Genomic DNA, 17,954 nt, shown 5'->3' on the forward strand with positions numbered 1-17,954 from the left:
GGTAGAGAGAGAGGAGGGGAGGGGAGGGGAGAGGTGGGGAGGGGGGAGGGGGGAGGATGGGAAAGGCAGCGGAGCACAACAGACACTAGTATGGCAATATGTAAATCAATGGATGTGTAACTGATGTGATTCTGCAATCTGTGTATGGGGTGAAGGTGGGAGTTCATAACCCACTTGAATCAAAGTGTGGAATATGATATGTCAAGAAATTTGTAATGTTTTGAACAACCCACAATAAAAAATTAAAAAATAAAATAAAATAAAATAAAATAAAATAAAAATAAATAACTGCATATTTTATTTTAAATTTATAATAATAACTATGTATCAATTAATAGTGATGTTTTTAATTTTTTTCTTCTATTAGTGGTGATTTACTCAGAATAGAAGGAAAAACCCTGCATTCTATTTTAGATGAAGTTATTTTCAAGATTTTATCAACTCCTAGTCCAGTCATAAGAAGTACTTCTACAAAGCTTCTACTGTTGTTGGCTGAATCCCATCAGGAAATTTTGATTTTACTGAGACTAAGTGCCTGCTACAAAGGTAGTACATTCATACTTTTCTTTTCTTGGGATTCTCAAAAAAGAATGTTTACTCATGGTATATGAAACACAAACTTCTTATAAATTTATTGAATTATGCAGATAAAATTTGATTATAACAGAGAAAAATGTCTATATAATCAAGCTATCAATGTCTCAACAGTGGCATGTGATAGTTCATAAATGAGGTTCAAAAACTATTTACTCCCTCTCTAACGAAAAGGTTCTGTGTTGAATATACCATGTAGTATAATAAAATAATGACCAAAGAAATCAGTGATTTTATCACAGCTAGCTTTATTAGAAAAAAATAGAACTATGCTGGAGAGGTTGATAACCCTTTTGGCATTTATATCAGTTAATTAATTAATTACTCTTTAAGTACTTCACTACCTTTCTTCAGAAACAACAAAATCTGCCTTGCCTTGAATATCAATCACATGTGTGTAAAAAGACCCCTCCTTTGAGGCTCAAAGGACTCAGTGTATACCATTCTCACATAATAGCTTTCATTGACTTGAGCATTTACTATGTATAAGACACTGTTCTACATGCATTAAGATTTTTAATATTTATAATGACCCTTTGGGATACGTCTATCCTCATTTTATAGATATACAATAGAAAGCATGGGAAAACTAATTTATCTAAGATCACACAGATCATGTACTTTTTCCAGTTACGAGCAAAGTTGTCTGTTAGCTTTTATTTCTTTGCTGACCAGAGCCATGAATTAATTATGATACATCTTTTTTATTCAACATAATTAGGAAATGGGTTTCTATTTTATTAAATATATTTAATATAGGATTATCCCATATGACTTCCCACTAGTCCAAACCAAAACAGAAGCCAAACACCCCAGATCCTTTCCAGTGTTGTAGATAATCAGAGATACTCCAAGGCCCTCATCACTTTTAAGGGTCATGGACCCTGAGGCCTAGAAGTAATATATGCACGCATAGCGAGAACCAGGACAAGAGTCACAAAACTCACTGGACTATGTGATGCACTTAATAACTAAACAACTAAAATGGCATTTTAATCATTCTTTATGATTTGGAAGACACTTTAGCAATATACCTTGCATTAATCATTGCTGTGAACATTTTAATTATTTTATGAATTGTAGGAATAGAGAGGAAGAGAAGGTACTATTAATAGAACTCTAGTTGAATTGTGTCAGATGTACATTTCCCAATTCTGCAATTAGATTCCTACATAAATGTGAAAGTCCAGCAGAGTTCATTATAAAGGGTTTATTTTTGACTGATATTTCAACAGCAGAATTTATTCAGTTTTTTTCTTGATATTATATAATTATCAATATTGCTGAGAAGTTTGATTTTAAAGAGACTGTAAGGCAGGGGAATATTTATACCATGGCTTTGTAATTGTATACTCAGAAGAAGCCACTTTATTTACTTTATTTATATTGAATAACACATCATTCCAACATGCTCTGTTATTTTTACTTTTTGTTAATACTCTATTATTTGGGAATGAAAATGCAGTAGCTTAATGTTACAGCACTTCTGTGTTTGTTCAGGAATCTGTTGACTTGTCCCAATATTAGATGTTAGTGGGTTTTTTATTTATTTAATAATAACTTTCCTTAATTAATAATGACTCATTGTAACCTACTTAAATATTTCTACAAGGTAGGCATATACTGAGTAGGTATTCTTAATAATGATCTTTAAAAATGTTTTGGTTTTTAAAATTGTTTTGGTTTTGCTGTGGTTGTAGCTCAGTGGTAGAGCCTTGCCTAGCATGTGTGAGGCCCTGGGTTCAATCCTCAGCACATAAAATAAATTTAAAGAAAGGTATTGTGTTCATCTACAACTTAAAAAAATTTTTTAAAAATATTTTGGTTTAAGGTGTCTTATTTTCAAACAAGTTTCTCTCTATTATTTGACTAACTGCACTGATTCTGTTGTTCTTTATTTAAAGAGATTGTCTAGACAACTTTATTAATTTTTTAGATCGAACCCAAGGACAACCCAAGATACCTCCCCAGCGTATTATCTTTTAATTTTCAAAGAGGGTCTTCCTGAGTTGCTGAGGTTGGCCTCGAACTGTGATTGTCCTGCCTTGGCCTTCCAAGTCACTGGGATTATAAGCATATGCCACCATGCCTAGCTATGTGGACATATTTTTGTATCAGATCTCACAAGTGGGCAACAAGAATTATCAGGACAGACGAATATCCTGAACACCTCAACCTTGAGTCTTTGAGGAAAAGAAAAAAAAAAAAATCATGTGATTAACCTTGTTGTATTCATTCATTTCTAAACCAGACTTTTTAACTTCAAATTAATACTAATTATCCAGGCATGGTAGTCCATGCCTGTAATCCCAACAACTCAGAGGCTGAGACAAGATGATTTCAAGTTCTAGGCCAGCTTCATCAACTTAGTGAGATCCTTTCTCAAAATTTAAAAAAAGGGGGTAGGAGGCAAGTATTAGCTCAAGGGAAAAGTGCCCCCCCCCCAGTACTACAAAAAACAAGTAATACTGATTATATAATAAAATCAATTTATTGTTAATATATCTTTTGTTATTCTATTTCAGGACTCAGAAATCTACTAAATAAACAGGAAACTGGGACAGAATTTAGTGAAGAACTTACACAGCTCATTAGCCTTTTAAGCCCTCAGATATATCAGGAAGTAGAAGACCAGGTATTAAATTATAAGAATAATTGGGGATATTTGCTAACTGAAACTGTTGAGTTACAGTTTTCCTTAAATGTGTCTCACTTTCTTTTTCTTAATACTTTAAGCAAAATGCTTCCCTGGAAAATAGAAATATCTTTAAGAGTGTCTTTTCCATTTGGCCTACCCATAAATATAATTTTAGTCTTGTTTATAGATGCTACCACATCAGGTTTTGAGGGGGTTTTTTGTTTGTTTGTTTGTTTGTTTGTTTTTCAGGAATTCTTATGAAATTCCTATCTCTGATATTCATCATCTTTTATGCATAAGCTATTTAAACTTTTTCTTTGCTTTTTTCTTAAAAATATCTAATTATGCCAAACTATATAGTTATGGAAGGCTAACCTTTTTAGTCTTTGAGAAATAATAATAATGCTTTTTGCCTCTACATGAAAAATTATATTAATAAAAATTAGAAGTTTGGGCTGGGGTTGTGGCTCAGTGGCAGAGCGCTCACCTCATGCTCACCTCAGGCATGATGCACTGGGTTCGATCCTCAGCACTTCATAAACATAAAATAAAGATATTGTGTCCACCTAAAACTAAAAAGTAAAAGTTTAAAAAATTAGAAGTTTGAGGTAGCAAATTATTGATTATTTTAGTATATATTATTTTATCATACTTCCTTTAGTATACTTGAAATGGTGGCTCCAAATACCTCATTCCAATAGGAAAGTCATTTCCAGGTGAAGATTTAAAATAAGTATGGAAAATAGACTTAAATATAAAACAATAAAAACTATTTTTTAATTTAAAAGTCAATACGTGCACTATATATTTAAAATCCTGAGCCAAAAAGGTAATACATTTAAAAATACAGAGTCAAGATAGGCAGGAGGATGAAGGGGTGAACCTGAAAGGAAGAGAACAGAAGAAAGGAATTTCCTGCTTCTTTGTGTGAACCTTCACATGTCTTAAACTAATCATAAAACTGTGTATGTGTTTGACAGATACAAAACAGTCTACCAAAAGCTTCAGAACTATGCAGATATTTGAACAACCACCACAAAAGATCAACAGAGCTTATAGTCAGAACCAATCAACCAGGTTGATTGCCTATTAAATAAAAATAATGACAAGGTAACTCAAAAAAGACTATGAAAGGTTAGGCATTACTATGAGGTCTTTGAAAAGAAAGTGAGATTAAACAGAATTTGGAGCTAACTAGATTACATCTGGAATATGTTCTAGATAATGCCTGACTGAGCCTAACAAACTTCCTTTTGGAGGTAAGGTATAGTGTTCTTAGGCCTTCCTTGTCCTGGGCCTATGGATTTAGTGTTGTCTTCTACCCATTGTTAGAGAAGGGGATTAATTCTTGCCCTGGCCTGATATTTTAAGAAGTATACATTTTTAAAAAACTTTCCTTGAGATATCTGTAAATTATTTCTGGCATATAATTTCAGAAACTACATCAAGCAGCTTGCTTGATTCAAGCTTATTGGAAGGGTTTCCAGACTAGAAAGAGAATAAAGAAGCTTCCATCTGCTGTGATTGCTCTGCAAAGGAGTTTCAGGTAAAGACGTTTAGTGTTAGTCTTGTTTATAGATGCTACCACATCAGGTTTTGAGGGGGTTTTTGTTTGTTTGTTTGTTTGTTTTTCAGGAATTCTTATGAAATTCCTATCTCTGAGTGATGATCTCAGGGCCTTATTAGGAGTACATTTGAGGGGCTGGGGATATAGCTCAGTTGGTAGGGTGCTTGTCTCACATGCACAATGCCCTGGGCTCAATCCCCAGCACCACAAAAAATAAATAAATAAATAAAAATACATTTGAATGAAAACTTAAAGGGATTTTAGTGGTGGTGGTGTTGCTTTGGATTTTTTTTTTTTCAATTTCTTTATAATATGTGTCCTTTTTTTCCTTGCTTTCATTCTATTGCATATGTTACTGAATTTCAACTCTCCAGTAACCAAATGCAATTTCAAAGCAAAGGGCATAACATAAGAAGATTCTGGTGTGTCAAATATATAGGCCTATCTACTTAGTAAGATTGTTTATGGGCCAAGCATACAGAAGGAGCCAATGATATTTATATTAAATCCTTAAAGCCAACAGTTCTTGTTAGTATTTTTATCTAATTATGATAAAACAGGTATGAATATGTAATAATTAAATGTGTTAACCCAGTTTTTCTGAGTAAATGGCATGGATGGATATGATCCTTAAGATCTGACAGTTTATCATTTATCTGTATTTCAAGTGGACTGAAAATGAAATACTGAAAATGTGGTCCACTTTTGTTATGACTAATTCATCTAGATTCTTAGAGGTTACAAAAAGAACAAAAAAGGATTTGGCTTTTAGGTCACTTATGATAAAGGAAAGCCATCTCAGAAATTATTTTCCATGTAGCCTAACTTAAAGTCAGGTTTTAGCTCACTAAAATGAAACTAGCATATTACAGAAGTAAACTTTTTAAAGAAAACTGAAACTCTTAACTGTTTAATAAATGCACCTGCATTTCTCAGTTATTAAAAAACATTTAAAAATAGCTATGGGGTTCAAAATGCTATATTGCCACAAAATTGAGGTCATTAAAGTTACTCTGGCTGTGTCTCTTAATGGATGTCCTCTTCTTTGATGATAGTTTTCTTCAGGAAAGACTTAAAGATAAGTTATAAATATCATTGGGCATGAATATTGTTGGTAGCAAATAAAACATTAATTTTTAAAACATGAATTAAGTGCCTACATGCTAGAAGATGCATTGATGGAAATATATTATCTATATCTATCTAGAGAGATAGAGAATTTAATAGACTTGATTTTGTACCCACTTCAGCCATATTTTGGCTAAGTGATCTTGTGCATATTGCCTTACCTCTCTCAGCCTCAAATTTTCAATCTATTAAATTGGGATAATCATCTATTACCTCATGCGTTAGTCAACTTTCTGTCACTGTGACAAAATACCTGAGATAAATCAATTTAAAAGGAGGAAAGGTTTATTTTGGTTCATAGTTTATCAATGGATTAATCTATTGATGAGGTTAGAATCCTAATGATTCAGTCACCTTCCTAAGACCCACATCTGAACACTGCTGCGTTGGGAACCAAACCTTCAACATATGAGCCTTTAGAGGACATTTCAGGTCCAAATTATAGCAGCTCACAAGACTGAGATAATATAAAGTCTTTCAGCATACTACCTGGCACTTAGAAAATGGTAGGAGGAAAAAATGCATATGGCAGATTTTCTGCCCTTGAAGATTTACAAATCTAGACAGACACATCAAATAAATAGACTCATGAGAGGCAGGTATTATCCTTCTAATATTCCTTCAAATTGTTGGCAGCAAATAAAACATTAATTTTGCCTATCCTACAAGCTGTCTCTTTTTTTAAAAAAATGGGGGAAAATAGCATTTTTGTGGTCAAATAAATTTGAGAAATACTAAATATTTGAGTACCAAAATATATATTCTTCGACTCAAGAATCTGAGATGCTCTTGTTATTGTCTTCTGTGGTGAAGTCAGAGTAGTTAACTACTTATGAATTCTACCTGTAATCATCCTCAGCTGTCTGTCCTCTTTTATAATATTTAGAAGAATCTTGGGTGGCTGGGGTGTAGCCCAGTGATAGAATGTGTATTTAGCATTTATGAAGTCATGCATTCAGACCCAGCACCAAAAATAGCATTACAGGATTACAGATTTTGTCCACTTAGAAGTATATTTATGGAATCTGATTAAGATTCCACTATTTTAAAATAGAAATCCCATTGCTTTCTTTCTGTAACAAAACCAGACCAGTGTGATTATTTAAAAAGATAAACTGAAGGCAGTAATGATTTATTTCACATTATGTGTTCATTTCATGTTCAGTATTTTGAATTTGAGATTCTGGAATACACAGAAGTTCAGTTTTAGCGCTTAGGTTTTATTTACATTTTTTATTTCAAATGTACTCCAGACTTTAGCACCTTTCCTCTTTTATAAATTGTTACAGTTTATGCAAATGTCTCTCATTTCCTTTGCAGCTGAGGTTTCTGCCTCATCATTTTTAGGTCATTAGCTTCATAATTTCTCCCTCCCATGCTTATCTGGGGGAGAGAAACTACTGAAACTATAGATGTGTCCAAATTGATCAGGGTTTTTTAGATTCAGCAAGAGACATTTACTTATAGCCACATTCTTGCTAAAGCACTTTCATAGGAAGCTCATTTTTATTTAATTGTTTTCATGGTCAAAAACTTTATTTTCTATTAAGCATCCTTTTTCTCAGCAAGATTTTCTGAAACAGCTAACAGCTGCTCTATTATCTTAGGAAAACTTTATTATTTATCTACCTTTATCTTGATGCTGATGTTTAGGTATTTTAGTTACATTTGTTTGATTTCCCTTTGATTGGTGCCTCTGTTAGTCTGAGGCATAATACTGAGCAGGCAGCAAACACTTTTTAAAAGTGCAAAACTGCATGCCAGTGGTCAGATACTTACTCGTTCTTGCAAAAATGTCTGTTGGATGAATGATCTTTTTAAATTTTTAAGAGATTATAAAAACTCATAGCAAAATAACTAGAATGTAACTAAATGGTGAAAGGAACATTCAAAATCACATCAGTTCCTGATAAATGTTTTCAAACATGATATTAAAACTCATGAATCAAAGAAGCACATATATTTACAATTTATGGTTGGCATTATGATCACTGAATCCCTCTTTTCTACTCCCTTCCTGGTTTGTATTTTACTTCCATTTTCATGCTCCATGGTCTTTTCATTTTAACCATATTTCATAGCCTGCATGTCTGAACTATTTCCCAAACCCAGTTTCTGACAAATTAAATATGTTAGCAAGTTGTTTTAATGACTACCATGTTTCTTACATTATTAGTGTTTTAAATATTGATAACACCATATTAGATATTACTATCTATAACCAATTAGAAGTTAGAAACAGGTAGGTGTTTTTTTAAATCGGTCTGAAAGGACACTAATTAGGGCCTGCTCTCTTTCATCCTCCATAAGTGGGTAAAGGTCAAAATGCCATAATCTACATGCTGTACCACTCAGAAATTGGGGTGAGGGAGTGTCTTTAGGACAGGTTTCTTATCAACTGCTCTTTGGGAAGGGAGAGTCCCTCACCTACTTGATCTCCAATTTACCTGTAAAAAGAGATACTTCACACCTATCCAACTAGCCCATTATTCTCTCTAAAACCCCTTCTCCTTTTGTCACACAGGAATAAGAAAAAGTTTTGAAACAAACTCTTAACTCTGACCTAAGTAGAAGGCTAGAGAAAACTTAAGTTATTATTGATGGAAGTTTCAAAGTTGTGAGAAAACAACCACAGTAAAAAACATTTTTTTTTGAGTTTTCCTTCTTTACTTAAAAAAGATTTCTTTTAAAAGTTACAGTTGTTACTAAAATGCTAATTGATTGTTTTTCTTTTTCAAGAGAAAGCCGCATTTAACTACACCATTTTGAATTCTAGCTTAAAACTGCAAAACTGAAGCCAAGATACTAGAGTTAGCAGTTTAATTCTAGGAAAAGGATCTAAGAGAAAACATGCTCTGGAAGGAGACATACAGATTAATTCTATAGAAGTAAAATAAATAGTGTATTCTGTTTTCCTTTCTGCTGTATCCTCCTGGCTTTCTTTTTCTATGGGTATCTGAAAGCATTTTGAGTATATTTACTACAAACTAATATTCATGGTCTTCTTTCATAGTGATGAAGGTAAGAAGCAACAAAAACTGGGTTGGGCAGGGTGCAGTGGTGCATACCTGTAATCCTAGTAGCTTGGGGCTGAGGCAGGAGGATTGTGAGTTCAAAGCCCAGCCTCAGCAAAAGCAACAAGTTAAGCAACTCAGTGAGACCCTGTCTCTAAATAAAATACAAAATAGGGCTGGGATGGAGCTCAATGGTTGATTACCTCTGAGTTCAATCCCCGCTACCCCCCCCCAAAAAAAAAAATTGGGTTGGAAAGGCTAAGGAGAAAGTTGATAAATAAAAGCAAATAATATAAAAATAATAAATAAGATGTTTTTAACACACGAAAAATTTATAACTAGTTATAAAATAATATTTAGTAGTCAAGTAATTGAGAAATAGGTAAACCTAAGGAAAAAATCGGCCATAATCACACCATGTAGTAAAAATTGCTATTGAAATTTTAATGGTTTGTATCATTTAGTCTTTTATGTAACTACATATAAATTTTTAGCACAATTTGTATCACATTCTTGTATATCTGATTTAATTTTTACCTGATACTGCATTACATGTCAATAAATATACTTTTAAAATTCTATTTTTTTCATAGTTCATAGAATCCCATTAGATGTATGAACCAGTATTTCTTTATCCAGTCTCTGTTGTGGCATATATCATTTATTTTCATCTTGTTACTGTTGTGATACTATGTTAGCACATCTTTGAACACATTTACATATTTGATTATTTCCTTAAGAAAATTATTAGAAATGGAATTTGTTGGTAAACATTTTTAAGACTTTTGATATGTATTTCAAATATTTCTTTGAATATTTCTTTTGATGAATGTATCCAAATATTTCTCCAGAAAAGTACAGCAGAAGCACATGACAGTATAATTCATCATACCCTACCAACACTACAAATTTTTCCTAAGAAACTTTTTTTGTCTGCATTTATTTGATTACTTATGACATTAAGCATTTCATACCTTTCTTGAGTGGACATATAATTTATGAAATTGTGTGTAAGGCACTTACTGTTTCCATCACAGATCTAAACGAACAAAGACACAGCTGAAACTCAATAGGCAGAAGGAAGAAGAACATCTTAGATTACAATTGCAGCTTCAAAGACAGAGAGCCATGAGACTTTCTCGAGAATTACGGCTGAGTATGCTTGAAATAGTTCATCCGGGTGAGTGGCATTATCAACTTCAAAAAACTAAGAATGTTTAGAGTCTCTTTTAATTAGCTAACTGATGATTTCTTTTTTTATTTTTTTTAAATAAATGACAGTGGAATGCATTACAATTCTTATTACATGTATATAGCACAATTTTTCATATATCTGGTTGTATATAAAATATGTTGACACCAATTCTTGTCTTCATACATGTACTTTGGATAATTATGTCTATCACATTCCACCATCCTTTCTAATCCTCTGCCCCCTCCCTACCCCTCCCACCCCTCTGCCCTATTTAGAATTCATCTATTCTTCCCATGCTTCCCCTCCCTACCCCACTATGAGTCAACCTCCTTATATCAGAGAAAACATTCGGCATTTATTTTTTGGAGATTGGCTAACTTCACTTAGCATTATCTCCTCCAAAGCCATCCGTTTACCTGCAAATGCCATTGATTTTGTTCTCTTTTATTGCTGAGTAAAATTTCATTGTGTATAAATGCCACATTTGGGACTGCAAATTGGTGCACAATATGGAAAGCAGTATGGAGATTCCTTGGAAATCTGGGAATGGAATCACCATTTGACCTAGCTATCCCTCTTCTTGGTCGATACCCAAAAGACTTAAAAAACAGCATACTACAGGGACACAGCCACATCAATGTTTATAGCAGCACATTTCACAATAACTAAGCTGTGGAGCCAACCTAGGTGCCCTTCAGTGGGTGAATGGATTAAAAAATGTGGCATATGATTTCTTTTTTCTTTTCTTTTTTTTTTTTTTTTTTTGGTATTTATACCTTTGCTGTGTTTTTTTCACCTAAACCTTACTAAATTTCTTGAGTCAAAAAAAGTTGCATTTTTCTTCCAATTGATGATGAGCAGTATCCCCACCTATTTTTCTTATCTTTCAGATAAATTTGCAAAACATAAAAATTTATATTTAAAGATAGCTGTTAAAGATGTAAACTTGTTGAACGTGAGTAAGAAGTTAGAATATTGCTACATTGTGCCATTAGAACTTTACTTATTCCCTAGTACAAACCTTGTGATATCGTCTTGCCATCTGTGAGAGACTAAGCTGGAATTAGTGTAAGTGTGTTCTGGGAGGGCTGATGGGTACAAGATTGTTTTTTTCTAATTTTTCCTTTTTTATTATTCATTCCCAGGACTCTTCACTATCACCTTATTTCTCTTCTTTTCCCTTAAATGTAGATAGTGTCCAGAGTTCTAGCCTTTCTCACTTATCCTCTTTTACTCTGCCTGGTATGTCCATCCATAACTATAGCTTCAACTATCAGTTGAATACTTGGCACACAGAATGCTTGGCACACATGTTTGGTTTCCATCCTCACCCTCTGTCCTAAGTTCTAAAGCAGTACTGTCCAGTACAATGTGTTAAATAAATAAAAGGATATATGTCTGCATCATCTAAAACAGAAGCCCGTGGCCAGAGGTGATGTTGAGTATTTGAAATGTGTCTAATGCTTTCAAGGACCTAATTTTTAATTTTTATGTTATTTTAATCTAGGTAAGCACTTAAGTCTAATGTCTACTACTTGAGATAACATAGTTTTGTAGCAAGCTGCCTGTTGGATAGCTTTTCATGTTTATCCATAGGCATCCCAAAAACTAGTGTCATCGTTTTGCCTCCCAGATTTCCTTTTCCTTGCTTCTCCAAATTCAGGTGATGGTACCAACAATCTCCTTCATTTCCAATCTGAGACATCCTAGAGTTCCTTCCCTTTCTTACCTCTACGTCTTATGAGTCATTAAATCCTATCATTTTTAATACTCTATCTAAGATATACTCCCTTTTTTTTTTTTTTGGTACTGGGATTGAACTCAGGGGCAGTTGGCCACTGAGCCACATCCCCAGCCCTATTTTTTTATTTTGTTTAGAGACAGGGTCTCACTGAGTTGCTTAGTGCCTCATTATTGGTGAGGCTGGCTTAACTCAGGATCGTCCTGCCTTAGCTTCCCTAGCTGCTTGGATTTCATGCATGCGACCTTGCACCCAGCCAAATATACTCCCTTTTTATTACCACTGGCACTACCTTCTACTGATTTTTGTTTTGTTTTGTTTTGTTTTTTGTCACTTTACTACTATGAGCCCTGGGCTGTATGCTAACTCCCAGAAAGTAAAAAAAAAAAGTAATCTGTGTAAACCAACTGAAAATTTGGATGAACACAAAGTAAAGCAGATAACCAGTCATAAACATATTTTGCCTTTTCCATCTGGTAGTACCAAGTGATTTCCTAACCATGTACTCATGATTATTTCTTTTAATGTTCTATTAAATTTTCAGCCCTTTTTTCATTATCCTGCCACAAAAATATTACGTGTCCTTTCTCTAAAGAAGGTGCATAAGCTGAGAAAGTTTTTGTTTCTACATTTTAAAAACTATGTAAAATAATAGAATGGGGAAATTAGTGAACAATATTCTTAAAAGAGTAAGATTGTTATTATTATCATTGTCCTGATTCCAGAACTTAAAAAAACATAGTAGTAAGTATGTTGTAATAGCGTCTGTCATCTTTTTAGGTCAGTTGGAGAAATACAATCGGGAAATGGAAGAGAAGTCAGCACTAATTATCCAGAAATACTGGAGAGGGTACAGGGAAAGGAAAAAATTTTACCAACAGAGGCCATCTCTTACGGAGTATAAAGCAGCTGTCACACTTCAAAGAGCAGTGAGTCTGATGTAGTAAAAGCAGCTCTGAATAAGATGGCAAAAATGTGTTCACACCTGACACTTCTATTGACCTGCTGTAAAAACTTCATCAAGTCACTTAGCTTTCCTGAACCTATTTCTTCCTTTATAAAATAAGAACCTCTTTGCCTCTGGCCAAACTCATTTAGCCATTCAGTCCGTAATGCTTCCTTAGAACCATACCATACTGCCATGTTTTCTGATTAACATATTTTCTTTCTTTCTTGGACTACAAGTTCCTTGAAGATAAGGAGCTGTCTTATTTATCGTTGTCAGCTCTCAGAATGTGTGTGTTGTATGAATGGATATTTTTATCTTACCTTTTCCACTCAGTTCTTACATAGGTCAGTTTTATTCTGTAAGTTGAAAAGTCCTATGCAAGTGCATTATTATCAGATGTGATTCATTTAAATATACAGATGACATATTAGGTATAATTATTATTGATGACATATTAAGTATAATTATAATTCTACCTTCAATTGTAGAATGATGTTTTTAAATAATAATTTTTTCTGAAAATTTTCTAGAGCAGAATGTTTCCTTTCCTTGGAAAAGCATAACATAAGCTGTTTTTTTTTTTTCTTTTTTTCATTTAATAATCAGTTTTTCTAATATCCACTTGTTCTCTTATACAGAATTGAACTTCATATTAGGTTTTCAGGTCTTAAAACATTTAGTTTAACAATCCTTTATTATTGAATTTTAAGATCAATTTTCAGTTTTTCACTATGACAGATATTGAACATTCTCTGTGGATTAATATTTTATGGAGGGCTGGGGTTGTAGCTCAGTGGCAGAGCACTTGCCTCACATGCATGAGGCACTGGGTTCAATCCTCAGCCCCATAGAAAAATAAATACATAAAGGTATTGTGTCCATCTACAACTAAAAAAAAAAAAATGGAGATATTTTAAAACTATCCAAAAGCACAGTAGAATGAGTTCTAGGGAAGTAGGAAGAAATACTTTTCTCCTCCTTCTACAGGCTCTTTTGGGGAATCTCAGGTTATAAATATAATATATCCTCCTACACTATCACTAAATTACACACACTCCTGATATTTACTCCATGCTAAACAAAAATGTCTCAGGATTTACCCATAGATAGCAAGGTTGGAGACATTTAGAAGAACCTTTTAGTCTTTAAAACTTTTACCTAAGGGCTACCTCCTTTTTAAAGTCTTCCCTGCCAGAGAATTAGCTGGGCTTTTATGAGGTTGACTTACTATCTTGCCTGATTTAGGTGACCCCAGTACTTTATTTTTTGTTCTGTTTTGTTTTGTTTTCAGAAACACTGACAAATTTAAGAAAACAGATACACATTCAAGGGAATGTGGAGCCCAGAACTTCATAAAGAGGCCCTCTGAGATAACACCAGTTTGTTAATCATTCCCTAGAGAGCAGTGGTCATCATGGGAGTGTATCTGAAATCTAGGAAGGTCAAGTCATTTTGGTTTTCATACTTTCCATGGCATCTGACATTTGCCTCATGTCTGCCCAACCAAAAGGAATTAGTCTCTGTTTAATAAGAACAAAAAGGGATGGGTCAAAATCATGTCTATAGTCTTTGTATCTCACTACCAAAATAACACTGAAGTCAAAACAAAGCTAGCGTACTGGAAAAGGAAATAAGAAGATTGGTTTTTTTTGTTTTGTTTTGTTTGTGTGTGTGTGTGAGAGAGAGAGAGATGCTGAGAATAGACCCTTTCCTAGGCGGACACTTTACCACTGAGATACATCCCTAACACTAAAATTATTTTCAAAGGAGGAAAAGAGAAAGAAAATGGCAAAGTACAGAGAGAAGAAAAAGTAGTAGAGAATATTAGGACAATGGTCAGTAAAGGATACATTTTGCTATATTTTTAAAGCTTCATTTCTAAGATCTGTATTATCCACTATAGTAGCTATTAAGCACACATGGCTGGACATGTAACTAGACCAAATTGAAGTATACTGTAAGTGTAAAATACAGCAGATATTTTATTTATTTTTATGTGGTGCTGAGGCTCGAACCTCAGCAGATATTTTAAAGACTTGATAGGAAGAGTGTAAAATATCTCATTAATCCTTTTTTAATGCTGATTACATGTTGAAATGCTAATATTTTATGTATGTTTTTATAATTTTTATAAGATTTACTATACATAAAATATTATCTCACCTATTTATACTTTTTTAATGTCACTAAAAAAATTATATATGTGACTTACATTATATTTCTTTTTGTACCACTATTGACCTTGGCAAGTAAGAAAGGGAGATAATTCATTAGCTTCCTTGAAAGTAATAGAAGGGAATAAGTTTATCCTTTCAATCAACTTGTCCTTCAGTAGATGGGTTATTATTAGTGTCCTTGGCAGGAAAAGAAAGGCCAGACTGTTATCATCATTTTCTTCTTCCCTTACATTATACAAAAACAAGAGACATTGCTTATCTAGTAGTAAAAATTGATGAAACACTATGAAAATTGGCCAGTTTCAAATTCCACAGCCTTACTCACATAGACAAGTTGTAACTCTCAGTAGGACTACAGTGCTAGAATTAAGTTTGAAGAGTTAGCTGCCTTTTCCTCTTGAATGTTCTAGGATGCTCTTCTCTTGCTTTCATCTATTGAAATTAAGAAGCTGAGAAAGGGGATGTGTCCTGCTCCCTAGAGCCAGAATGATGGCCAATCAATTGCTACGTGCTTGTAGCAGAAAAGTATTATAACATTATTATACATGTATGTCACTGACAAACCACAAAAGGACTTAGTGAAACAAACCAGTGGCAGTTAAACAATAAACAAAATGTTAGAGTATTGAAAAGACAAACATTAAAGAAAAGAAATAAGAGATAACAGTCAAGGAAGCTTTTCTGATCTAGAAACAGAGAACTTCCCAACATTGCATCGTAAGCCCAGGGTGGTATCAAAAGCATGGGGTGGAAGACAGAAAGAGGCAAAAAAGAAAAGTCAAGGAAAAGGAAGAATAGAGGGAAAGGAAAGGGTCCTCATTAGGGTTGGCAGGGTGCACAAGAACAGTAAAGGATCTAGTATCATACTAATAACAGTTTTATATACTTAATGTTATGACCTCCATTCATTTTTTCTTCTCAGCTCTCAGAGTGCTGTCAGTCAGGCTTATATCCTATAGACAGTATATTGGAATCATTTTCTCTGGGAAATATGAACAGCCCAAGAGAAAAGTCATAAGTATGTTCACACTGAAGTGCCCCAATGAAACAATATGGTTCATTAACCCTATATTGGAGTATACAGTAGATAATCCCTACCCAGCTGCTCAGAATTTCAAAATAGCTCCTTATGGCCCACCCTTAAATATCAGCTGAAAAGATAAGTGTCTTAGAACAGCTGAGGAAAAGCCATGACCAAAACAAACTGAGTAATGCTATTTGGTAGAAGGAGACATTGCAGAAATTCTAAAATAAAATTTATCTTTACATATTATTTCTTCAGATAAAAGAAGATAATTCCAGTTGGAGATGGTTTAGGACTGATGTAAAGGAAAGCGTACATAAACACCTTTTAATAGTGGGAATTAAAAATTCATGAAACCAATTCAGGATGTTGTATAAAAGGGAAAAATAGAAATAAAATTTGATAGAAATATTGAAAATCATAAAGACCTAAGGGGGAAGTTAAGGAAACATCTTAGAAAGTGACACAAAAAGATTATCAGTCCAAGATGTTCAACACCCAGAAATTTACAGTCAAGAGCAGAAAAAACAGGAGAGGAAATCAAATAAGTTAAGATTTTACAAACTGAATATTATGACCTTTAGATTAAAAGGACCAACTAAATATCTAAGACAATGACAGAAACACACCTACATTTATTTTACATTACCCAGAAATATACTAGGATCAAATGGAGTTCTCAGTAGCACATACTTAACCAAACACCAATTAAGGGCAGGTCAAAGACTTTTTAATTTAGTTTTATTTTATTTTTTGAGATGGGTCTTGCTAAATTACTTAGACTGGCCCCAAACTGGTGATCCTGCCACATCAGCCTCTCAAGCAGTTGCAATTACAGGCACATAGTACTGCCCCTGCCTTCCCAAAGACATTTATAAGCATCACAAAATCTCTGAAACAAAGGAGTAATCCAAGAGAGAAGACAGTGTGGAATCCAAGAAATGCAAAGGAACAGTGAAAGGAGTAGCCAGTGGTGAATGGGGACGACAGGATAACAGCTATGCCCCAAGAATAGACAGAGTCAAGTCAGAAAGTATGTCCAAGAAAATGTATTTGGCAGAATGCCTGATGTGTTGTAATGTCTTGACAATTAGGGCAGAGTTCACATAACTGGTAGTAACTATGTAGAAAATGAAGCACAAAAACAAAAGAGAAATTTTAATCCCAGAGTAAATGTTCAAGAAAGGAAAAATAATCATAATGTATGCTTCAAAAGTGAATAGCTTTTATGTAGTAATAATGTGTAAATATTTAACATTGATTTAACTAAAATTTTGACATAATAATGTTGGATGGATGGGATATGGAAAGTATGTGGGAATATAAACAGTAAAAGGAATTTAAATCCGTATTTTACATTCTGAAAAAATAAAACAGAAAAGTAGATGGAGCTCACTATCAAAAGAAAAACCTGATAAAAGTTATTTCCTTTGGGATTGAGAACAGGGTAGGGCAGAGAATGGTTGTTCGGATAATTATTACTATAACACTGACACTTTAAACAATAGAATTACACCAACAAACTTTCTTTGGAAAGAGCCAGATAGGGAAATATTTTAGGCTTTACTGGACTGCACGTCTTTGTAGCTACTAAACTCAACAGTTGTAGTACAAAGGCAGCCACAGACAATAGTAAACAAATGAGTGTAACTGTGTTCCAATACAACTTTATTTGCAGACATTGAATTTTGAATTGCACAAAGTATTACATGTCACGAAAGATTCTTTTCCTTTTGAATTTTTTTAACCATAAAACATAAAAAACCATTTTTAGCTTTCAGGCGATATCAAACCTGATAGCAGCAGGGCGCGGTGGTGCACACCTATAATCTAGTGACTCAGGAGGCTGAGACAGGAGGACCACAAGTTCGAGGTCAGCCTGGGAAGTTAATGAGATCTTGTCTTGAAATAAAACAAACTAAATAAA

At 33.7% G+C, this 17,954-nt stretch overlaps 1 protein-coding gene across 3 annotated transcripts in view; it reads left to right on the top strand.

Annotated features, from left to right (window-relative positions):
* Positions 1 to 17,954, top strand: part of Iqcb1 (IQ motif containing B1) — a 52,360-nt gene that overhangs the window by 25,898 nt on the left and 8,508 nt on the right. For all 3 annotated transcript variants that reach the window (XM_015486878.2, XM_015486877.2, XM_048794445.1), the window contains 5 exons: positions 368 to 546; positions 3,120 to 3,229; positions 4,669 to 4,778; positions 9,979 to 10,121; positions 12,658 to 12,806. In XM_015486878.2, coding sequence (XP_015342364.1) covers positions 368 to 546; positions 3,120 to 3,229; positions 4,669 to 4,778; positions 9,979 to 10,121; positions 12,658 to 12,806 — 691 coding nt within the window. The remainder of the gene's footprint in view (positions 1 to 367; positions 547 to 3,119; positions 3,230 to 4,668; positions 4,779 to 9,978; positions 10,122 to 12,657; positions 12,807 to 17,954) is intronic.

The sequence above is a fragment of the Marmota marmota genome, unplaced genomic scaffold (assembly GCF_001458135.2).
Source record: "Marmota marmota marmota unplaced genomic scaffold, marMar, whole genome shotgun sequence".
Lineage (NCBI taxonomy): Eukaryota > Metazoa > Chordata > Mammalia > Rodentia > Sciuridae > Marmota > Marmota marmota.